Source organism: Natator depressus, chromosome 8 (genome assembly GCF_965152275.1).
Source record: "Natator depressus isolate rNatDep1 chromosome 8, rNatDep2.hap1, whole genome shotgun sequence".
In the NCBI taxonomy this organism is placed as follows: Eukaryota; Metazoa; Chordata; order Testudines; family Cheloniidae; genus Natator; species Natator depressus.
This window is the reverse complement of record NC_134241.1, coordinates 8289219-8314536: the sequence shown is the minus strand read 5'-3', so window position 1 is coordinate 8314536 and position 25318 is coordinate 8289219. Positions and strand designations below refer to the sequence as shown.

Below are 25318 nucleotides of genomic sequence, written 5' to 3'. Positions count from 1 at the left end.
GTAGGAAAAGCTTCACTGAAAGCTAACTGTCACGGTTCATCTTAAAAACACTGCACATACTACTACCCGTATAGGTAGATGCTGCTGGAATCTATTCCTATGCGAAGTGATGGCAACTGCAAATATCACACACAATATTGTGACAGTTTTTGCATCAGCTAGTCCTGAAAAATGTTAAAAGTGAAGCATCAGGAGTGATGCTACTTACCAAACAATCCCCTCGCACACAGATGCTATAAAAATCTTTATATGAGCAGCGGGTTCCATCGTGTACCATTCGTTTCATATAAACTACGTCACCAGTCTCCTTGGATTCACAGTATAGGTGGCACCTTTCTTTAGCTAGAAGACGAAATGCCCCATATTTTGTTAAGCTTGAACCGCTCATTTGCTCAAGCTACGAATGTCAGTTTGAATGGCAGCAGTATTAGCTATCAGCCTGCATCATCATTCATACAGCGCCAAGCACACTGTCCGCATCCAATAAATGCTCAATTGTTATTATCATTATTCTACGAAGGCTCAGTTGGAAACTGGTGGATAAAAAAGAACCAATGGATTGTTCTTGGGACTGTATCTTAGGGTTTGTTGACTGCAAAAAAAGAGCCACAGCTGCGAGTCTCAGAGCCCAGGTAAACAGCCTGAGCTCCAGCCTGACTGGGAACGTCTCTACTGCTATTTTTAGCCCTGTAGCTCAAGCCCCGCAAGCCTAAGGCAGCTGATACAGGCTCTGAGACTCAATGCCGTGACCTTTTTTTTTTCCAGTGTAGACATACCCTTAGTGACTTAGTTGCGTTTACACTGTACATTGAGCCCGGGCTCTGAACTCAGGTTTGAGCCCAGGTCCACCTTCTGTCTACACACAAATCAGTCTGACTTGGGACAGCAAGCACTCAGAACCTGGCTCATAGGAGTCTGCTGGTGGGAGGGGGCATCAGAGCCCAAGCCCCCCTGAGACTCAGGTCCAAGGCCTGTCATTTTGCAGAGTGGACAGCGCTCAAGCTGCAGACGCAAGACAGGAGGTCTGTGTAGTGCAGTACAGATACATTAGCATGGTTCTGGGACCCAGGTCCGGCAATCATAAGCCACAGTTTAAATTGCAGTGTGGATGCTCAAGCCGTAGTTGGAAACACTGAGTCCACAAGGTCGGGTCCCACAGAGCTGGGTTAACAATGCAGTGTAGACATATCCAAATAGGCCATTTTACTTCTTAGGGGGCAGCATTCTGTACAGTGCAATCTGGCCTGTGTTTGGGCAATTCAGAGCTCCACTACCTAAGGGGTGGAATTCTGCCTCAGTGCTCACCCTCACTGTATATAAAACTGAAAAAGCAGATAGGATTTTGCCCTTGAATAGTGACAGTTCAACACTGTATGTGACATTGGCTTCCAAAGACTGTTAGGAGAGTATTGGACCACACTGTTTACTCCTAAACAAAAACATACTTCTCTACTACTGCAGTGCTTGGATCTATGATAGCTTAAGTCATCAAACAAGACAGGCACTCTGACAGACCATGAATAAAGTCATTTTACTACAAGTATGTGTGCAAACAGCCAAACCATTGCATTTCTTTCTTTTACTCTGTTCTGAGTGAGCTGAAAACATGCAACAGAGCTGAAATGACTGGTTAAGGACTGAATAAATCTAGGTCCTCAAACATGGCTTCTTTGTATCCCATTTTCACACACATCCCTTGCTTTGCCCATTGACTACTCACATAGGGTGGGCACTTAATCCACTGTATGCCATCATGTGGGCGCACAGGCCAACAGGGACAAGTTAGCCCAAATGTATGTGTATGTACATGCAGTACAGACAAAACACCAAATTTCTAAGCCTTCTGAGGTTCAGTTGATAATAATGGGTACAGCTAGCTAAAAGCCCTTTCTTCTTTATTCTTGTCCTGGATACCCTTATAAGGAACATACCGAAGCAGCAGCTTGGTGGCCTGCTGTTTGCAGATGCTATGATTCTATGCAGTGAGGAGAAGGACAGTCTAAAAGAGGATCTTGATAAAAGGAGAAATGTGTTGGAGAGACGGGCTCAAAATAAGGAGAGGAAAAACAGTATGCAGTTTCAATAATGCGAACATGGAAGTATTATCCTTGACACTAGATGGGCAGACAATGCCGAAAACACAAACTTTCAAGTATCTGGGCTTCAGAATCTGGGAAAATGTGGAAATTGAGGAGGAAATTAGAGCTACAATAATAAATGCCAGGCTCAGATGGAGAGAGATGAGTGGTGTTGTGTGTGACAGGAAGATACCAGTAAAATTAAAAGGGAAAGTCTATAAAATGGTGGCCCGTCCAGTTTTAATGTACAGTACTGAGTGTTGGGCAACAAAGAAGAACCACGAGCAAACGATCTGTTCCACAGAAATGCAAATGGATGAGTGGTGTAAGCAAGACAGACCATGTGAAGAATGAGTATGTTAGAGGCATGTTCAAAGTAACACCCATAAGTGAAAAAGTGAGTGAGTGCAAGCTCAGATGGTTTGGTCATGTAAAGAGCAGTCCTGACAACTATGTGGGTAAGAGAGTCCAACAGAGCAAGACCGAAGGAAAAACGACGGAGAGGCCAACCCAAGAAAAAGTGGTGGGATGTCATAAAGGAAGATTTGTTAGCATGTGATGTGATAGAGGATATGGCATTGAACAGACCATTTTAGAGGGAGAGGACTCATAGAGCTGTCCCCATTTGATGGGATTAACACAAGGAAGACAACCACTAGTCAAATGAAGGGAGACGGAGACCCTAACTTCAGGCAGATCTGCCAAAGTGACTCTCTAGAGAAAAGACAGGGTAAGATAAAAATGTATGTTGCTCCCAGACTATGAATACTGTATATCCACTAAAATATTCAATTTATGTGCACTTATCTTCATAAGAGGGTAATGTGTGGCCCTGAATATGTTAGAACTGCACTTTATACCATACTTTTATGAACTTGAGGCTTGTCTACACACCAAAGTTGTATCCCTTTAACTATACTGGTATATAGTTAAATGGCACAGCCCCCCACATGTGGATGCAGCTATACTGGCACCTGTAGCCTTATTTCTGCCCAGGAAGGGGAATAAGATGGTATAATTATTTCAGTAAAATATCATACCCCTAACTAAACCAGATATACTGATATAAAAACAGAGCAGACCAGGTAGTTGTCTGATCTAAAGCCCACTGAAGTCAATGAAAAGAATCCCATTAGCTTCAGTGGGCTTTGGGTCAGGCTGTAGAAGAATATTTCATACACACAGGTCTGTGGGCCACACTGTTCTCCCCCTCTCTGTGGAAGAAAATGTACATCTTGAAATGAAGCCATGAAGCTATCTGCATCTGCTCCTCTTCAAATCCTAGCTTCCACAAGAACTGAAGAAACAAGTAAAGCAATAGTGAACATTGTTTTGGGGAGCAATTCCCAGACAAATGAACTACATGGGTATTTTGCCATCAACTCCTGGTTCCCATCAACTCTCAAGTTTAATACATTACGATTGACCTTAAGAAGAGCCTTTCCTCTATTGGGATCTGATGTGGCCAACTCTGGCAAAAAATGGATGCTCTGGCACCTGGGTTCCCTATTATCCATTCTTTACTGTGGCCAAAATTTTAAAACTTGGCTGCCTGTTAGGACTCTTAATCCGTACTAAGGAATTGAACTAAATGTTCTGATTTTAAAGATGCACAGCAGCTCCTATTGACTATCGTAAAGTCTGAAATTTGTTTTTTTATCTCCCTCATCATGTTTTCAATACATTAAGGTTACAAACTAACATGCACAACCCGTTCCTGCATCTGTATCAACGGTCTGCAACTTTGCTGACAGCACAAGCAGAAGAGCCAAGGATTGAGCCAGCATGGAAAGCAGAACTGTCTGTTCACCCCAAGAGGGGCTCTCTCCTGCACCAGGTTGATGCACATTGGTAAGGGGACCTGGGGAAGCCTGCAGTGCTAATGACCATGTGGCACCTCATTGGTAGACAATGAATTTCTGCCCCCAGAGCGGTCAGACTGGGACTAAATTTGCTACGACAACATTAGAACAAGATGGGGAATTACTAACCATCGAGATGCTCATATGGGAGCCAGTGGTGTTTCATATTCTGATATTCAAAGTAAGGATCCCATTGTCTACACTGCTCCTCTCTGAAATCATCAAACTCCTTGGGACAATCTTGAGTGTTGCAAAGCTGGAACTCATAGGTTGGCCCTATGCATGTACGGCCTCCATTAGCTGGGCTGTGAATAGAAAAGAAAAATAATGGTTAACTATAGCGTTAAGGAATGAAGCAAGGGTTTTTTGTTTTTACAAATCCCTTAGGGACTGTTTCAACTTTCATTGATGTTGATGATACAATAATGCTTTCAAGACCCCTGTAACGTATTGTACTGTTATAACTAGCTTCATAGATAGGTACACTGAGGTACATAGAAGATAAATGATCTACCCTTGGGTAAAAAGTGGGTCAGTAGAAATTTTGGCAGCACATAATCCAGGAGTTTGAACTCTCAGGCTATGTCTACACTTATGGTGGCGTGCAGTACACACCACAGTGTAACTACACACCACAGTGAAAGGTTCTGGCAGCAGGGAGGCAGCAAAGAAAAACTCTGGCAGCTCCCCACTGCCAGAGCCTTTCCCCACTGCTGGAGCCTTTCACTACAAATAGCACTGTAGACAGGGGAGGCACTGCTAGGGCGTTTCAAGAGAACATCCTGGGGGTTCAGCCTCTCTTCTCTACTCCCCTAAGCTGTGCCTCACCATCTATACTGCTTTTTATACCCATGCTAGCTGTGCATACAGTGTCTGTACTCTACACGCCTCCGTAAGTGTAGACATACCCTGTTTTTAACCTCCAGTATGCAATATTCCTTGGTGCATTACTTTATCAATAAATTAACAGGAATTCCTCCACAATCATTCACTTCATATAAGAAAAAAAACTGGGGTATGTTGAACTTACTGTGGATTGTCACATTGCCGTGTCCTGTATTTTACCCCTGTACCGCACGTTCGAGAACAGGAGCCAAACTTACTCCATGCTCCCCAATTTCCGTCCTGTTTCAAGATATCTGGAGTTAACCAGATGCAGTGACCTTTAAAGCAGTGCTAAAAGAGAACATTGAAAAGGTTAAATACTGTGTGGCTGTCATCTTGATACATTTGAACACACAGTCTGAGTACTGCGTATCATTATGGTCAATGAAATCTGAACTTAATACCCAGGTTTCATTTACAGGCATGGGTTATGAATTTCTTCACTTCTCCAGAAGATAAGAATGAGTCCACCTCTCCTGATGTGCCTACGGTCCCAATCCTGCAAACACACCCACATTTAACTCTACTTAAGCACATCGAGTTAAGCATGTGCATAAGTTATTGCAGGATCAGGACCTAAGTGTGTACTACTGCTCTCTATTGCCTGGAATGTCAAACCTCCTCCAGAGTTTTATGACTCCACCTTGTGGCTGCAACCATAACTTTATAACAACTAACAGACTCATTTAGTACAAGTGGTAGAGACTTAAGCTTTTGGAACCACAGATATCAAGTGCTGTCTCTTATACCACATGCACTCAGTATATCTAGCAATGATGAGGATTCTTTCTACAACATACAGTTTCATTACAGCACATAAAATACTGTGTAGAGGAGGGAAAGCGTTCACCCACCCACTGTGTTGAAAGCTTTAAGGCGCACAACTACTGTCAGAGTATGTCTACCCTTCGAGCAAGGGGTGTGATTACCAAGTCCAGGAGACACATCCATGCTCTCTCTGATCGAGCTTGCACTGTAAAAATAGAGCATAGCATGGCAGTGGAAGCATCAGGAGGGGATAGCTGCCCCAAGTATGATCCCGTCCGAGACCTTGGACACATATCCGGGGCTGATGCCCCTCCCATTGCTCATGTTGCTGTGCCTACACTCTATTTTTAGAACATTAGCTTGATCAGAGCGAGTGTGGGTATGTCTCCTCAAACTGGGAATCGCACAGCCAGCTTGAAGTGTAGACATACTAGAAGAGAAATGGCATTAAATGAACAATACTTAGCATATTATATGTTCAATGCACTGTACAAGACATTAACTAATTAATCCTGACAACAATCCTACAAGGTAGGTAGGTATTATTACCCCAAATTACAGGTGGGAAAAGAGAGTGAAATGACTCACCTAAAAACACACTGTGAATCAATGGCAGAGCCAGGATTAGAACTCTGGACCACCTTACTCCCCAGCCTGTGCACATTCTTTTAGACCACACTTAAAATCATGGAAAGTTTTTCACGGTGAGGTCATTAAACCACAAAACACTCTTCCAAAGGAAGTGGTGAAAGCCCCATCCATGCAGAAGTTCAAAACCAAACTCGACAAAACACAAGGAGAAACACAGAGGAGAACAATTCTCAATACTCATACCTTAGAGTAAGTAATGTCTGACCTAAAAGGTTTTCTCCATCTCTATGGCTATGTCTACACTATACACCATTTTTGGTGGTGTGTAGCTTACATGCAGCTAAATACAAGCCACAGAGAAAAGCACACCATGTCCACATGACAGTGTGTAGCTACACGTCAGTGAAAGGCTCCGGCAGAGGAAAGGCAGCTTTAGTTACTCCTCATTGCCAGAGCCTTTCACTGCAGCAAGGAAGAGGAGGGGAGACAGTAAGGGAAAGGCTGCTCACGTGCCATCGGAGCCTTTCCCCACTGCCGGAGACTTTCCCTGCGGTGGCAAAGGGCTCCAGCAGCCTTTCCAGCTGTTCCCCCGCTGTTGGAGTCTTTTCCTGTGGACAGGAAAGGCTCCAGCAGTAGGAAGGCAGCAGGACACTACACTGCTAAAAAATAGCAGTTTAGACAGGAGGCATGGCCTGGGCCAGTTGAGAACTTGTGGAGTACAGTACTCCAGGTACATGTGTCTTTACTCTACTACAGGGGTGGGCAAACTTTTTGGCCCGAGGGCCACATCGGGGTTGTGAAACGGTATGGAGGACTGGGTACGGAAGGCTGTGCCTCCCCAAACAGCCTGGCCCCTGCCCCCTATCCACCCCCTCCCACTTCCCGCCCCCCGACTGCCTCCCTCAGAACCCCTGACCCATCCAACCCCTCTGGTCTTTGACCCCTGACTACCCCCTCCCGGGGTCCCCTGCCCCTAACCGCACCCCGGGACCCCACCATCTATCTAAGCCCCCCTGCTCCTTGTCCCCTGACCGCCCCAACCCCTATCCACACCCCTGCCCCCTGACAGGCCCCCCAGGACCCCTGACCCATCCAGCCCCCTACTTCTTGTCCCCTGACCATCCCCTCCTGGGACCCCCGTCCCTAACTGCCCCCCCCGGACCCCACCCCCTATCCAACCCCCCCTGCTCCCTGTCCCCCCCCATTGGGACCACCCAGGACCCCACCCCCATCCAACCCCCCCTGCTCCCTGTCTCCTGACAGCCCCTCTCCCCAAACCTCCGCCCCATCTGACCACCCCCTGTCCTGTGTCTGCCCCCCGGAACCTCATGTCCCCCACTACCCCTGCTCCCTTACCAGGCTGCTCAGAGCGGCAGGACAGGCTTGTTGGAAAGCCTGGGAGGTGGGCAGGCACAAGACGCGCTGCAGGAAAGGGGGGACAGCGGGGGAGGGAGCTCAGGGGCCAGGCAGGACGGGCCCGCGGGCTGAGTTTGCCCACCTCTGCTCTACTAGCTTAATCCATGCCTCACTGTCTCCACTGCTCTATGGTTTCTGATTCAATTTCAAATCCAAGAGTATAGTGGTCCTAAAGAGTTTGAAAGCTGCCCCTTTGCTAAACACTAATAAGTTTCTATCTTTTCAACTTTCTCCCCTTCCCTCTTCAACGAGACCCCCCTAATACCTCAGGGCCAAATTCTCCAGTCCTTAAGGAAGATTCCCACTGAAGTTAATCGGAGTTTTTCCTCAGTTAAGGACAGTAGAATTTGTCCCTTACTTTTCATCATTCCTATAAAAGTCACACTGATGAAATGTGGGTGCCAGAAGATATTTTAATATTTTAATTATTTTACACAGTTTGTCTGTTTTAACAGTTCCTGTCAAGTGAGAGGCCTGGTTCTCACACACAGATGGCCATAACAACAAGTGTAATCATTCACTTACTTTTCTTCTCATTCAAATCAACAACAACATTTTACACAGCTTAACAAGCCTGAGAATCCAAGAATTTGGCATCCAGTATAAGCAGAGCATATGGCCAAATGCATGCTGCCAGCAAAAACAAAAAGAGAAGATTTAGAACACAAAAGCTTCCTTAAAGCGTAGAGTGATTAGTGCTCAGGAAGACTAATTCTTAGAAGTGATGGACAGTCATCAATAAAGTAAATAAAAAGGGGAATAATTAGTAAAATTGTGATATGATGTATTTTACTGATTTGCTGAATTGTTTAGTGACTTTGAATCGCTATTCAGATGATTTATTGTGTCAGTAATTTGGTTAGACGACAGCTCACAAAAATAGAGGAGAAACAGGGTTTAAGATGTTGATTCTCTATCATGACTGTAAAATACTCTACATCAAAACATAATTAAGGGATCACATTCATTCCAGAGGAGCATGAGAGTCAGTAAGGGCCAGATTCCAACACCCTTACTAACACCAAGTAATAACTGGACAGTATCATTGAGATCTCAACTACTCAGTGGCATCAGTATTTGGTCCTCTATGCCAGATGCCTTATGTCAAAGCAAAACTGGGGCACTGGACTATATGTATATTGGGCTCTAAACACAGGTAAACTCTACCTAACAAAAACCAAATCTCTGCTCCGGAGGGCTCTCATCTAAAGACATGAATACAGACGGCAATAAATTTAAGAAACAAAGAGTAGCATGTACACATTATTGCTGAAAAGCTTTATGAAGGAGGTGGGTTACCCACACAATCCATTTATGGTGAATTTTCTCTGGCCTCATGTCATGAATGCTAATTCTCTCATGCTTCACAAGAATTTGAAAGTTCAGTGCTGCACCCTTCTCAGATTCCCTAGTGACGCCAGTCTGGAAGGGTGGCTTAGTCTGAACAACAGTTGAAGGGTGGCTGGGGCCTGCGTGGAAGCATGCATCAGGCTGTCAGTCCACATTTCAACCTTGTTTGAGAGAAGATGATATTCAATATTTCCTGGTCTGCAATTATCTAAAAATCCTTCTCTCATCATCAAAGCTTTGAACCATCAGGTGTGAATTTACACATTATTCTCCGACTCTCTCAGCCTGTATGAGATCAGCTACATATTTACAGTTTACTATGAAATGATCTAGTGCTTGAACTCCGGGGGCAGAGGAGAGGGGAGGGGAAAGTGATGCAGCACTCCCCCAAAAAGTGATGCCATGGTTTAAACTTTTCCCTGTTTTTTTCAGCCAGAAGCAGGAGAAAGGGGGTAGGATGCAACCACTATGAAAATCACCCATCTAAAGTACCGACAGGGCTCACAAAATGGTGAGTTAATAGAAGTGAAGCACTGTTGGCATTGTTGCTCAAGGGAAAGCAGCTGTCTCAATTTTCACTGGAGCAGTTAGTCCTATGTTGATTGCCAGTCTTCACATGGTAAACATGGAAGCTGAAGTTTAGCCATCAAGAAACATGCAAAATGAGTCATCTCCAGCTCTGCCAATTCTTGTTTTGGGTTGAAAGTAGAAAAGTTTGCAGGGGGAGCTTGCACAGGAGAACAAGATCTGTAACAGAATCCAGCACAGTATTACATTTGCAAGGGGAAGGAGCGTGAGGATGTCAAATATAAATAGCTTGATCTCCAGTGTAATGAAGGAACCTGGATTCTTTGCTTCCCACCATTAACCCATTTAACTTCTTAGTCAGCTGGAAAAGCGCCAATTGGAACCTCTATTCCTAGCAAAAACAGAGGTTTTCATTTTAATTATGCAACTGACATTAAAGCACAAACAGTTTTTTGGTAAGAGGAAAAAAAGGGAGGGTAAATGTAAACTGTTTTCTGAGTGGAAGAGGAGACAACTCTGCTTGTAGTCTCGCCGCTTTTTCTGGCAGAAGGGATAGTCAAAAACAAGTGCAATTTCCAGGAGAGGAAGTTTAAATCTAGTACAGTAAAAGGTTCCACAGCTGATTTCAGCTGTTCTTTGAATCAAAAAGTGTACATGCCAAGAAGGAGCCACTGTGTTGCTGAGGCAGCAGTTCTCAACCAGGGGTCCGCGGCCCCCTGGGGGTCCACAAGCAGCTTTCAGGAGGTCCAACAAACAGGGATGGCGTTAGACTTATTGGGGCCCAGGGGAGAAAGCCCACACTGCCCTCACCCCACCACCCGGGGCGGAAGTCAAATCCCGAGCAGCTTAGCTTCGCGGGGGTCCCTGTGACATGGGGCCCCAGGCAATTGCCCTGCTTGCTTTCCCATAATGCCAGCCTTGGCTTTTAGATGCAGAAAAACAGCTGTTGTGGCACAGGTGGGCTGTGGTGTTTTCATAGCATGTTGGGGGCCTCAGAAAGAAAAAAAGGGTGAGAACCTCCGTTCTAAGAGACACTGGCATTTCCAAATTAATCTGAAAGAATGGGCTGGTAAACCTTCTTTCTGTGTCCGATCCGGTCATAAGAGACAGGAATTGCTTGCTCTATTTAGGGCATATCCCTGTTTTTCAGCCCAAACATTTGTAAGATAGTCCCAAAGTCTGTCTGTATGTTAGGGTTTCTGCTTCTCAACCTCCTCCATGCTGTGCTGAGATTCTACCATGGAGAGATTTATTTAGACTTCCCCATCATGGCAGAGCATTGCAGGTCTGGGCCAACCTGTTCCATCTGTTGAAGCATATTTAGTTGTGAGGGATAAAGTGAAGGCTGTCCCATAACAATGGGCTCTGCAAGCCAATAAAAGTTTCTTTGAGTGGCGAGTCAAGTATTCTCTCTGCCTGTGGTGACTAACTTATCCGACTGTCTCCTAGAGAAGTGGAGGTCTGTTTTCTCACTGGGAAACTATCTGGACTGCCTCAAGTGCATATTAGCCTTGTCAAAATACTTTTTTCTTGGTCAATTTTTTTACAATATCTTTTAATTTCAATATTTAATAAATTCCTTGCTTTTATGAAGGAGGGAAAAAGAAAGGGTCAGCTTGGATCATCTTCTTGTTAAAATGGTGCAAGAGAGGAAAATAGCTGCTAGGTCAACTGTGTACCTTGATCTTTGGTTTGTGTGTCAAAATTCAAGAATAATGTCAACTTCATTGGCACTGAAAGATAGGAGAGTTCTTACCTCTCTAACAACAAAATAAAAGAGTGCCAGGTGGCATAAGCCTTCGCACTACTCTCTGTAGAAAGCAGATGGATTGTAGCATGCACTCTCCTTGCATGAATGCTCTTATTTCTTGTTTCTTTCTCATGGGAAAGGGCTAGCTTGCCTAAGCCAAAGCAAATGTCTCAACCAAAAAATACTAGTTTAAAAACCCTGCCAATAGATTTACAATGATTTCATGCAGTTGGAGAAGCCTGAGGCTAACAGCGGGGCTAAGAGACTCAGATACAAGTAAATAAATCATCAGCTGGAAAGCATATGCTTTTTTAGGTCAACAGGCATTAAGAAGATCTAAGCTTTTTATAGTTGCTCCTTATCTGCAGATCTTACAATGCAATTTATGCAATATATTTGTGCACATGCTTCACTTTACACATGGGAGTAGTCTCATGAAAGTTAATGGGACTGCTCAGATTGCACAGTATTAGGTGCATACGTAAATCCTTGCAAGATCAAAGTTTTTTAAAAAGCAGTATAGGGCCAGATCCTGCAATTCCTCCTTGCTCAGACCTCCCTCAGTGCTGTTAAAAATTAGATTTTGCTGCAATGCAAAACAATATATGTAACAAAAAATAATACTTTGCATGACAAAAGGCAGGGTTTTTCACAGTAATATTTCCTTTTCCGCCTGGGAAGGAGGAAGCCAGGAAAATATTTTGTCATTTCATCGCTAAAAAGAGTGAATTGTCAGCCTGTTGCAAATGAACAAAATACAATGGGTTACATTTCTCCATTTGCCCAATGGAAATCCATTTGAAAGTGCGGGAAGTGGCAAAATCTAACTCTTTAGAGTAATTATTTCCAATAATTCCAAAAAGTATATTGGACTTCAAATGGAAGCATGTGAAGATAAACTGACAGGCAAAAGACTGCTGCTGGAAACTATGGATGAGTTTTGGTAAAGCTTGCTGGATCAGACAAATATGTAAGACATTAGAAAATTTAACAGTTTGTCCTCCTTTCATTACTTAATCTTAGAACTGTGTCTAAGATATAGGCTGGGAATTCAGAACAAAGACTATTATGCTGCTGTACAACATCTGCTGAAAACATTCTAGTTATCTTGTCTCTATCGTAGGTAGTCTTGGTCCCCTGACAGTTCCTTCAGTGAAGGAGAGAACAGGCTAGATTAGATTCTGTTCAGTAACATCGACTGAGGTTAGAAAAGTTCAGAGAGCAGCTATCAGTACTCTGCAAGCAACATCCTGGTGAAAATCTTTGTCCTTTAAGTCTGGTTAGTCTCCAAAGCAACATCACAACCATTTCTGGCATTCAGTTCCTTCGGCCGCTGCAAAGCCAGAATGTTTTCATGACACACCAGTAGTGTTTAGATTGGCCCATCTTAAAATGGGGACTAGGAATTAATGCTGATAGCTGCAAATCTCAGAAATGGAAAACAAATGGATCTTTTTGAACCAACAACTTTAGTTGATTATTGATGGTTTTTCGTTTTTTGCCTGACATTATTCCAAAGAAAATATGTGGACAAAGTTTCAAGTTATTTTCCTCTTCCTCAGACTCTGATCAGGTAGTAAGGAATGTGTGACCTTCCATTTCCATATAAAAGGAAATTGCAAAGGTAGGGCTTGACTCTCATCTCTATGTACTGTGTGAATGGTACAATCACACCCTCACAACATAATCTGTTATAGAACAGAGATCTTGGTATGGTCCAAAGTGGGTGATGACAGTACATGCATCAAAAAAGAGGCTAAAAAATAGAGGGCAAAGAGGCAAGGAAAAGATGGCAGGGAGTTTAGCTGATTTGCCTGTATTCAGAACCACCAAGTATCATCACTTTCCTGATAAATATATTGTTCAAATTTAGAACCAGCAAATTCAAATTTAAGGACACTTTTAAAACTCATGCTATTGTGAAGAAAACTTCAGCTCAGTCTTTTGAATACTAGTTAACGTATTTTTTAATTTTATATAATTTTCTAAGGATCTCTTGGAAGAATACAAAATGTTTACCAAAAAAATCCGGAACAGTGTCCTTAGGGATAAGATGTTTATAATTCTATTATCCACTAAAGCTTCAAAATATGCATAAACTCTTGCATCTCCCCTGAACTATAAAAATAGCCAATTTATACAGTTAGCTATAAAATTTTTCTCTGGTCTGAAACTCAGTATGCAACATCTCAGCTGAGGTACATAAAATTCTGAAGATCTTTGTTTATGATGGAAACATTGGCTGATCCTTAACCATATCGTTGCAAGTGCAAGGCTACTGTAGTTTGTTAATGTCCTTTGTTTCTTCCAATTTTTGTGTGAAGTACTAAAATGAACTGATGGGCCATGAGGAAGGGAGAGCTAGCAAAAGGAAAATAATTATATTTTTCTCTGGTTTCATAAAAAATATTTAATACAAAATCATGTTACAGACCTTAGACACGTGTATTATGTCCACCCATGTGAAACATGGAAGACCAAGCAAAGTAGTGTTTATTGTCGGAGAAAAGATGAAGTTCTAGGGTTTTTTAACCTTCTTCTATATGAAGCTCCAAATTATTAAAGGCTGATGTGCTTCAAGGTAGGACACAAGAAAGGAATGTTGAACACTTAGCAAGTGACAAAATGGCAGCTATCCCTTATCTTAACTAATTGTCTAATGAAGTAAACTACCAATGGTGAAATGGGAGTTTTGCTATTGTCTTCAGTGAAGCCAGGACTTCATCCCAAATGCATAAAGTAGTACCAGCTGTTCCAAAAGGTGCCAGTTTGTTAAGAGAACAACAAACAATTCACTTTCTATCTACAATATAATTACTATCTTCAATATAACCAACGGGTATAATTTTGATTGGAGTCAAAACTCAACTTTCTCCTGCGAGTTATTATGGATGGCTCCATTTTGCCAGTTCTCTTTCTATCTCTGCTCACTACCAATCTGGTAACATAAAAGTGCTTAACTACAGTCATAGAATAGAGAAATAGAAGAGACCTCCATCCTTCTCATCAACCGAGGCAGGTTCAATTAGTAAAGTTTGTTCTGAAGTGCTTTGTCCATTCAAAAGCCTGTCTCCAACATATTTGGAATAAAACTCATGTTTTTATAATATTTATTCAATTATTTTGACATTCAAATTTTGTGCTATACAGTAATAACAGTTAAACAAGTAACCATTTTCCAGTATAGATTATGTTCAATACTGCATTTGTTAGATTTATTAATTGCATAAATAGCTAATTTTATATTTTTAACCAAAAATAAAGTCCTGGCTAATTAACTAAAATATTGTCTTAGGTTTGGGATTTTATTTTTCAAGTTTTATTGATACATTTCCCACAAGCAATATGGTGTCACATAATAGGAATCATCTGAGGAGGAGAAAAAGAAAAGAGATTGGGTTCCAGCAGACCACAGTGTACAGGGGGAAAGAATTCAGAACCACAAGACATTTTTATCCAAAAAGAGAGGTTTCAAACCACAGCAGCAGCTACTAACATGATTTACTTGTTGTATAAATTATGCTGTCCATCAGGGAAACGGTATCTCGCCTTTAACACCCTCTAGAAAAATCCTTTCCAAGTAGTAACACTGCCCCGAAAGGGTCATTGTATAGACTGATTGTTCCAAAGCCCAAGGACGTCAGGAGGAGTGTTTCCATTAACGTTAATGGGTTTGGGGATCAGACCCTTAATGAGCATACAGTTACGTCTGTAAAAGGGTAACTGATAATTGCTATATGGTAGGGCTGAATAAAGTGTAGTTTCAAAAGAATAGGAACTAGCCCAAACCTTTGCCATCTGTAAGTTTCTCTCCCCACTTCCAAAACTCCTAATATTTCCCTTCGCTCCCTGCAAACCACTAAATAAGCCTCCAATATTTCCCCCCATAGCGTTCACAATGGGCCCTGGCTTCTACCCTCATAATAGTCACTAGCTGCTGTCATCTTGGTGCCCTTGAATAGGTCTCATAGTCCCATCCTCCTTTGAAGCGGCTGTCAAAAGACTCAAAAGCTAAGGCAGCCTCTCTCATGTGTCATGGCCACTGCTGAATTTGTGTGTCTTCTGATGGTGCTGTGTAATGCACTGTAGGGGTATAGGAGCTGTGGAACTGTCATAAAAGAGGGAGCTGAAGCCTACTGAAGAATCCTGCAGAGAGACTGAGCAGAGAAAACAAAGATGGGGCTACTGTAGACATAGGCACCTGACTCTTTGAATGGCATCCAGCCTGAATTCCCACACCTGCTGTGCTTTCCCCATGCTTATACTTACATTTGGGCTGCCCTGACTATCGTTACTGTGGGCTTAGTTCAACTGTAATCTCTGAAATCTTATTGCTTTCTGTTGCCATGGCTGCCAATAAGCATCACTAGTGGTGTAAACACAACCACACCTTATGACAGATTGTTTGCAAATGAATAACCCCTCTTGTGGCCATATCACTATGATTTGCAAATAAGTACAGATCTATCGATGCTTAGATACTACAGAGACTGGTACTGAAAATAGGTTAGATCGCTAGACAGATGTTACATAGTACAGATCAACACAAATCTCTAGCTCCAGACCTCATGTTGTTGCAACCTTATTTTCTCTCTCGACTTTTCTTCACAGCTCAGATTATCCCATCTCTTAGATAATTAGATTTTTACTAGCAATTCAAAAGCCAACGCTTTTGGCCAAACTGGGGCCCCTGGAATGCCTTAGGTCTAAGCAAACTCTCAACTTGATTTCCCCTACAGCTTTGAGCTAAACACTTAAACTCTCTTCCTCAGTTTCCCCCCTCCATTCAGTTAGATTAAAATACTTTTTTTCGAGTGATGTGAGGATGAATGAGTTAAAGTTTTTAGAGATGAATAACGGCAATCGCCAAATATTATGAGCTACTGACTTGAAAGGTATTAAGATACTAAGCCCCTCTTTGTGCATTCTCTTTTTTATACTATATAACAATGACTATCCAAATCCATTATTCTGTAGACAACTTTACAAGACACTGGCATCTGCACTTGAATCACATCCACAGAATCCTCCCAATTCACAACTTTGACAGTCTTTTCTAGGTGCTCTGCAGTGAACCATAGTTTGAGGACTACTAATGAACATTTTCTCTTCATAAGTCTTAGTCTCCAATCTTACCACTGTTGTTGTCCTTTTTCGTATTGCCTCTGAAATGAGTGGACCAGATTGCACACAAATTCAGACAAGGTCAAACCAGAAAGAGCAACGCCATCTTCTTCCTAGATTCCCTGATGAAATCCCCCAAATGCGCGAACACATACATGTACGCCCAATAGCATAAAAAAATGCAATATATAGTCTCACCTTTCCAGGTGCGCACATAGTCCCATCCAGTGGCGGTCCCTTCTTTGTTTTGCAGAAGTAAGGGTTATCGGGATGGCTACACCACAGCTGCTTGCAGGGATCAAACGTACGGAACTACGACACAAAAAAAGCAGAGCATATGTTGCTTCTGGAGATGTCTGACACAGAATTCCATTAGAAACACTCTCTGCAGTTTATTTTCTTCCAGCTTTAAAAGAGGAAGATGTTATCACGGAGTAATAAGGACCACTTAATAATTGCCCTTGGCCAGGTCACATATGAGTGGAGTTTTCATGAAATATCACTGACTCTGGTAGTGAAATCCTGCCCTGAGTGGAGTGATGCTGGAAATGTGAGAGTGGGTTCATCTTAATGCCACAGGATAGAATGGACAAGGGCAATTAGCCACCAAGTGATGAGCTGCATGCAGTAGATGGTAGTAGACATTATTTATCTGTATAACTGCAATGCCTAGGAGCCCGAGTCATGGACCAAGACTTCACAGCCCTTTGCTAGCCAGCAAAGGGCCTGACCAGACACCTTAGCTAACAGGCTATATACTGTGCTGGGGTTGTGGTGGGCAAAGGCAAGACGATTTCCTTGTCTACTGCTCTCGTGAGTGCTAGGTACATAAGCTGCTTTACTGCTGTGTGTATGTGAATGGTCTGCCCAAGCCCTCTTCCTTGCTAAAGACACTTGGGCAGCACAAAGCTGGATTTAGCACTATGTTAAATTGGTGCTGCAAACAAAAGGACTCATTTGCACAGGTTCCTGAGAGACTGGTACCTTAGTGGGAAAGTGAACAGAGTTGATACAGAAGTTGAAAGAGTAGAGATTCACTCATTTTACTCAAACACAGATTGGCCACTAGGTTAATAGCAGTTATTTGAAGAAGGTACTATTCAAAAGAATACATACCAGTGACTTTCTCCCAGAGTAGCATCAATGGGATTGTGTCCAGACATCATAATACAGCTGATGCTTAGAGTCTCCCATTCAATGTCGGGAGTTGCTGTGTTTGTCATACACGTTATCGTTGATGAGTTTCGAACCAGAACTCTCACTGTGCGTGAGCAACTGCCACACCTCCTGGAAGTTCCTCTTTGCATAGCTTACAGTTTAGTCCCACTTTTAGGAGATGGAAGTGGGAGGCAAAGCTCTACCATATGTCTCAAAAGATCATCTTCCCTCAGGCCAAGCCAGTAGGAAGTTGTACTAATCCTGCCTGACCTCAAAGATGCTCTTTGCATATTATGTTCATGGTATAAGGGAGACCACTGCTTCACTGAATGTGCACGCAAGCTGTCCTATTTGCCTTCCGCACCCCTTGCCCACATTAGGAACAACAATACATGATCCTTTCATCTTGCCTTATGTGAGCAGTAAGCCTGAAACATTAAACAAGCAAGTGATGAAAACCACTATTGTTCCTCTCTAGCCTAGGTGGGAGTTTTGCAAAAAAAGAAGTAAGCAGACACCAGCACTGTGCGTGGCAGGCTAAATGACATAGCAGGCTTTGTGTTTCAAGCCTGGAACCGCTAATTAAATTAGAGCATAATAATTTCTTGACCTCTGATTAAAAAAAATAAAAGACCCAACAAGATTAAAAGGAGTTTCCTTATCACATCAAAGTTAGTGTATTATTCCTTGTTTATAGTTAGCTGGACACAATATCCTTCATGGCAGCTTCACTATAATTAGGGTTTCTGTTTTTCAGGGTTTATTAATTTCACTTTCAAGGTTTATTGGTAGCAATTTTTGAGTTTTATGTAGATGTCCAAAAGTTAGAGGTTTGGGGGGCTCTCTCTGTGTATATACTGTAATGAGTAATATATATTGTCACAGCTTCAGGGTAATTTCACCTATATTTCCCACTTCTATGGTCTACTCCAGGCATGCCCAATCAGGTGTCAGGCCTCCAGCCATCATGTGTCTATGGGTAGGGAATCTTGTCTCACTTTCTTCTGAACGGGGGTCGGGGCGGGCAGGAGAGAGGCAGGAGTTAGGCTGCACAGCTCCCTGACTTACACTGCGATACCTCCAGCAAGCCAGTTTGCCTAAAGGCTAGAACCTGTGCTTTCTCTCCAAGGGCTATGACCAGCGTATTGCCAGCAGTTACAAGTTATCACACAGCTCTGTCTAAGCAAGTGTCCTTTTTCTTAATGCAAAAACATTACAGAGAAAATGTAATAAAAACAATAAACAGATTTAAACACACACTAAACACACCAAGAGTCACTCATCAGTCTTATGGGGCCCTAGCAGGCCAAAGTCTTTCCAACCCTTCTGCAAGGGTGGGGTTCCCCTTGGAGAGAAGGTCCTGGATCAGAAAGAAGGCCCTGAGCCATTTTAAATGAAGCTTTGTTATGCCAAAAGCCCCTCCTTTGTCTATTGGTATTTGGAAAACCCAATTTGAACCAGGATACGTAAGCCTCCTCAGGGATGGTAGCTCTCCGGAGGTGTTTACAACCTGAGTGATTCACCTTAATCACCCCCTACTGTTATTAGTTCCTGGAGGAGCTAAACACAACCGTCCCCGCCGCCAGAACTGCATATAATCTACAGCGATACATAAATCATTCATAACCGTAATCCAATGTTTCTCCAAAGATACTGCATGTAGTTGCAATATCTGTCACATATATTACATTACTCATGACAGCAATATATACTGTAATGAATAATTTCTTTGTAATGTTCCCTTGTGCACTTTAATGTAGCACTAGGTTAAAGTGTGCTGCAGAACATATAGTGTGCACAAGTAGGGTCTACATGGACCAATTAATATGCAACATATTAGTGCGCTTTAGAAATCACACCTCCATAGTCCACAGTACTACTCTTTGTAGACAAGCCCTTAGATGCAAGTAACCATTTCTGGTGTTTTTCCCGTGTTTATTGGATAATCACTGATTTCTTCTTTTTTTCCCCCCATCCGGCTGTTTTTATCAGTGTTTATCCATTAAAACCTAAAATCGGAAGCCCTAACTATAATGTCCTTATTAAGGCCATTTCAAGAACAATTACAACACGCCTAGATGAGGAACAGCAGAACTCAGCTAAGTACTTACAGCTGTGCACATCATGTAGCCCAAACCAAAATCGAAACGGCACTGCTCATTCATGGAGTAGTGAATTCCTGGCAGCTGGGGAAGGGGAGGCCAATCATGTTCAAACGGATCATCACGCAGACAATCATAGGAACTGCAATAGGCAAAAATTACAGTAATAGACGGGAATGTGAGACTTTTATAGCGTTTGTGGTTTCTTTAAATTTTCATTCCAAACAAAATACAGGGTATAATTTCTCAGATACTGGTTCATAAAGAACAGTTAGTATTTCAGTTATGCTTACATGGTATTTACCATGCTGTATCTGCATTTAACATGGGACAGCATTCGACCTTTTATTTTTCTTATGTCTTTCCATTAGAATTTCCATTTAGCTTGCAGGTATATTTCTGTAACTCCCCAGAGTCCCTATTTGAAAAGAATCGAGAAAGAATCCTCTACAAATGAGGCTGAGAAGAAAAGAAAAGATTTAATTAATTTTCCATTTGTGGAATTTCTTCTTGCCGGCTGTCTTTCAAGTAAAGCTTTAGAAGCAAAAGTCAGGACTGCCACCCATGAATATTGCTGAGCTCCATAATAAATTCCTATACACTAGACCAGGAGAAGCAAGTTCACGTACAAGCAAATGTACTTTTTGGCCTTTGCTTTATTAAACCGTAGGGCTGTTCCATCTTTATATTTCTTCTGACAGCTTTCCTCTCTTTACAGGATTCTGACAGGGCTTCCTTCCTTCCTTCGTGTGTGTGTGTGGGTGTGGAGAGAGGGAGGGAGGGGGTGTTCCTATTACAGATTCTCCTGGTATCTTAAACACTTGTAACACTGCAAACACATTGCCTACAACTAACTTGAAAGATACATGGGGAAGACTCCTGGAGCACAGAGGATCCAAACTGTTTCCAGCAGTAATGGTTGACTATCGTGTAACTGTGAATTTCATAATTTCAAAGCTACTTTCTCAAGTGTCACATGGTGGACAGTATCCCTGCTATGTTCGCATGTAATCTAGCATTATCTGGGGACATCACAAAATTAGTTACATTTAACAAACCAATTTCTCTGTTTTTATGGCCATAATTTTCCTCTCATGTTATTCATCATATTCACAAGAGTAGTTCTTTGGCTGTGAAAAATGGTAACCAAAAGTCCAATTAGGATCAAATTCCTTGTGGATTCTGTAGGAAGACTAGGAGTGTCCTATATCTGGCAATTATTCAGGTCATTCTAATGATCTCAATGAACAAAGGACAGAATTTTGAGTCTAGGTCTACTTTAGAAGAAGACATCATACTCCTCTCTTATCTGTGCAATATTTTTATTCATAGAAGCATTTTACTGTATCCTGTGGTTAAAAAATAAATCAGAGCTCTAGACCAGATTACTTTTATTTAACACAAATAGCTTAAAGGGACTTAACTGAAAAAATCACACTTTCCCCTCATAATTTTTTACTTATTGTTGCCAAAAGTAACACTTCATATACCGTAACTTAAAAAGAAGTGAGAAAATAAAGAGTGGTTTCTTTTAATTGGTTTATTTCATGTATTTTTCAACTTTTTTCTAAGCATTTTCAGAGTTTCCCCGGTATATTCAGTTAATAGGTTTTCCCCTGTTGTTTGTATGTCTTTCACACAGCAACCAGAGAGAAAAAAAGATTTTTTTTTAAAATAGGAAAAATGTGATTTTTAAAAACACGTCGATTGACAGGAGGACACAGAAGCAGACCAAGTTCTTTTTTTATTGGCCTTTTGAAACTAAGTTTCAAATTGATGGTTTCTCTTTAAAGAGGAAAGGAACATAGAGGAGGCTGTTAGAAAGCATGGGAAATGGACTGGGCTTTGTAATGACAGGGTATTTAGAGATAAAGTAATCATAGAAAGAAAGCCTTAGGGCCAAATTCTTCCTTTTGGTGTTCTTGAGAGGCTGCCACTGAAGACAGTGGGAGCCCTGCACGTACATGGAAGGGCACATGCTTTCCTCCTTAAGCATCACAGTACAATGCAACTGGCTCAGCACAGCTTTAGTACTTGGAAATGCTGCTGATGTGTTCTTCTACCAACCAGAGTTGCATCCAATTCTCCAGCTACCCTTACAACCGAAGAGTGTTACTCAGATTAATGAGACAGGTTTTCTATCAACTGCAGGGTGGGAGGAAGCAAGTTGGTAACAAGACCAGTAATCATATTTGCTTGCAGATTCTAGGATGACAGTGTACATATTATCAAATTTCAATAACACTAATAGCTGTACTTAAATGAATAGTCCATCTGAGCCTTTGTTATTTGCATCTCCTGGAAAAGTGTCTTGTTCCCAGCAGGATGGGGTTCGGGGTTTTTTAAAACCCAGTCTTAGTAGCTAATAAAAGCACAAAGTTCAAATATGACTCTCAGAGGGGCTTTTAAAAACTTCCTAGCCAAAGAAAGTCAGCTTCATAAGTTACTCACTGTAGATATCTGTTCAGCTCTTGTTGGCTACAGCGAGACCAGTGGAAACGATGGAACGCAGCCTGGACAAGGGGGGCCATGATGCTCCCCATTCGGACCTCATCCCCACACCTGTTGCCCTGGCCATCATGCTCCATGCCTAATCTAGAACAGAAGATAGGAGAACAAGCATATTTTCATCGAGGGTAAAATCAAAAGACCTAAGTGGCTTAGGATCTTTATTCCCACTGAAAGTAAATGGGACTTAGGTTCCTAGGTGACTTAGGAAGCTTTTAAAACTTTCACCCCGAGTGACAGCAACTTTTTATTCCTTTTTGCTTTATTAAAAAAAAAAACCCCACAAAACAAAACCAATCTCCCCCCTTGCCCTGTGTCAGGGGGTTCTACTACATTGTTCTGAGAATGGGGTCTTCTTTCGGGAGACACACCACTGATAACTAACTGTATGTTCGGACTAAAGGTGATTTCAAAAGCTAAAGACATCTTTAGTGATGTATCATCCATTCTAATCAGATGTTCCTAGCTGCTGAAATGCTGAAGCCAAGAGTTAGTGATATGAAAACCAAATCCATGTAGGAATCAATTCCGTGTCCCTATTTAATTAATATGCACTGTAGGATTCACCGGACTCTGACAAGTGTTCTTAATGTAGGAACAGTAAAGCCCCGTTCAGTGAAAAGACTTCTGGGATTTGTGATTCCACTGAGGAGATGAGGGCATCTAAATGAATATGCTTTATTCCTGAAGAAACTGAGTCATCCTAAAATAACAAAAGATTTACCAGCTCCCTGCCTGGACATTGGTTCTTACTACACCAGCAAATAAAATAGTTGTATCCTTCAAATGAACGTATTAGGAAGTGGATGTAGCTTCAGTTCTTGGCATATGTTATTATGCTGTAACATACAATGTACCCTCTTTGAGGTGTTATACAGTATTACTAGAAGGTGATGCACACATAGAAGATGATGCACACATAGAAGACGTGACTATATTTACTGAGAATTGCTTTCAAGAGTCATGTCTTCCGCTATAGCAAAGAAATTATTTTGCATAACAATAAATACTTTGCTCTTCTGCCAGGAGATCGGAATGCATTTTGTAGGCCTTAATCAGTTTAGCCTCAGAATGAGCCTGTGACGTAGGTAAGCATGTCTCCATTTTACAGCTGCAAAAACTGAGAGAGAGTGTTTAATGGGTTTGTCCAAGGTCACAAAGGATTTCTTTGTCAGAGCTAAGAATGGAATCTAAGCTTAACTCTTTAGTCTTGTATCTTAACCACAAGGACACACCTTCCCAATGCCACAAACAGTCCCCAGCATCAAAGACATAATAAGATAGAGCTTTTTAAAGTACTTACACATGCCCAGTTTCATGGGCCACCACAAATGCAGAGGAAAAACCATCTTCATGGTTGAGGGTGCAACTTCGTACAGGATGACACATTCCAGTAACTGGAGCATAGCCTAAAAAGAGAAAGCATGACTCAAGAAGTAAGTGAATCTGCGTGAGAGAATGTTTATGAGAACTCTTTATACAACACCTTCATCTAATCTCTACTGCTGTGGCACTTGTGGTCTTGCAGCAGCACAGAAGTGAGACTTACAGAAGTGTCATCATCAGGCTTCCAGAAACGGAGAAGCATGCTGCTAGATGTCGTAAACTAACGTGTCCTCCTAGACCCACTTTACACTATTCATGTTTAAAATTAGTTCTTAACAGCCACATAGTGCTTTACATTATTCTAAGCACTGAATGAATATTAGGGGCCAAATTCTATCCTGAACAATACTGTGGACAATCTTGGCCCTAAACACTGAATCCTCATAACAGCCCCGTGATGTCAGTAAGCAAGCATTATTATCTCCATTTGGTACAGATGGGGAAACCGGCACAATAAGGCTGAACGATTTCTCCAAGGCCACGTAGGGTATGGCTACACAGCAATTAAACGCTCACGGCTGGCCTTGTCAGCTGACTCCAGCTTATGGGGCTCGGGCTGTGGGATGTAGACATTCAGGCTTGGGCTGGAGCCCGAGCTCTGGGATCCAATGATGGGGGAGGGTCCCAGAGCCCGAATGGCTACAAGGTGATTTTTAGCCGCACCGCCTGAACCCCACAAGTCCGAGTCAGCTGACCTGGGTGGCTACAGCCACGCTGCAGATCTTTTATTCCAGTGTAGATGTACCCATAATGACTCAATGGCAGAGCTGGGATTATAAATTAAAAATTTCTAGTTCCTAGCTCCATGTTCAAACCAGTAGATCACATTGCCACTACTATGTTATAATGCCGCTAGAGTATTTCCCCTTGTTCGCTAATAATATTGAGTAACCATTTTTCTTGAGGGAATGCAGGCTGTTTAGTCTTGAGACACACTGGTCTTTACATAAGAATGTAACATTATTTGAGATTCAACTCTAGGCATAAACATACAGGGATCAAAGCAATAAGATTTCTTTGGCTTGAATAAGAGTAAAGACATGTTCCTAAGGTGACCAGATACCCTGATTTTATAGGGACAGTCCTGATATTTGGGGCTTTGTCTTATATAGACACCTATTATCCGCCCTTCCACATCCTGCATTTTCACACTTGCTGTCTGGTCACCCTACATGTGCCCCAAAATAATGCTATTAAAACAGAGAGGTAAAACAATGGAACAATGAGAAACGAATGTATTCCTCGCGTAGGTCACCTGAAAACAAATAGCACTTGGCAAAACACTCACACTAAGGATAAATGTTAGTGGCTCCTAAGCTAAATTAGCTTTTTCTGAATGGGGGAAGAAACCCCAATCAGTAATTGTAATATTTATAAGACATTTGATCACTCAGCATATACCTTACCTTGCATGCCAGATGGGCCAAAATCCTGCCTTGTGAGAAAAATAGCATGGTCATGATATTCTGCATGTGCAGTGTCGGGCTTCTGTTGTAGATAGGCCCAGCGACACACATTCTCCAAACTCTGGGAAGGGTTCCCAATCTCTATTAAGCTCATGGACTGGATATTCAAAGAAGAAAAAGATGATTATTTCATCGTTTCATAAATTATAAGGCCAGAAGAGACTATAGATCATCTAGTCTGACCTCCTGCATATCACAGACCCTTAATTTCACCCAGATACCTCTATATTGAACCCAAAATCTTTAGTTAGACCAGAGCATTTCAGTCCAATTAACTTTGGCCAACCTTCTCAACTTGTTACCTTTGAAAATATGCTCAGACATTTGTTCAAACATTGTATGAAAG

The 25318-nt window shown here is 42.0% G+C and overlaps 1 protein-coding gene across 2 annotated transcripts in view; it reads right to left on the bottom strand.

Annotated features, from left to right (window-relative positions):
* Positions 1 to 25318, bottom strand: part of ADAMTS2 (ADAM metallopeptidase with thrombospondin type 1 motif 2) — a 264054-nt gene that overhangs the window by 22297 nt on the left and 216439 nt on the right. For both annotated transcript variants that reach the window (XM_074960336.1, XM_074960335.1), the window contains exons 6-13: positions 24913 to 25069; positions 23424 to 23529; positions 22064 to 22207; positions 19622 to 19754; positions 16551 to 16664; positions 4971 to 5116; positions 4070 to 4245; positions 209 to 342 (exon numbers count right to left, since the gene is read on the bottom strand). In XM_074960336.1, coding sequence (XP_074816437.1) covers positions 209 to 342; positions 4070 to 4245; positions 4971 to 5116; positions 16551 to 16664; positions 19622 to 19754; positions 22064 to 22207; positions 23424 to 23529; positions 24913 to 25069 — 1110 coding nt within the window. The remainder of the gene's footprint in view (positions 1 to 208; positions 343 to 4069; positions 4246 to 4970; positions 5117 to 16550; positions 16665 to 19621; positions 19755 to 22063; positions 22208 to 23423; positions 23530 to 24912; positions 25070 to 25318) is intronic.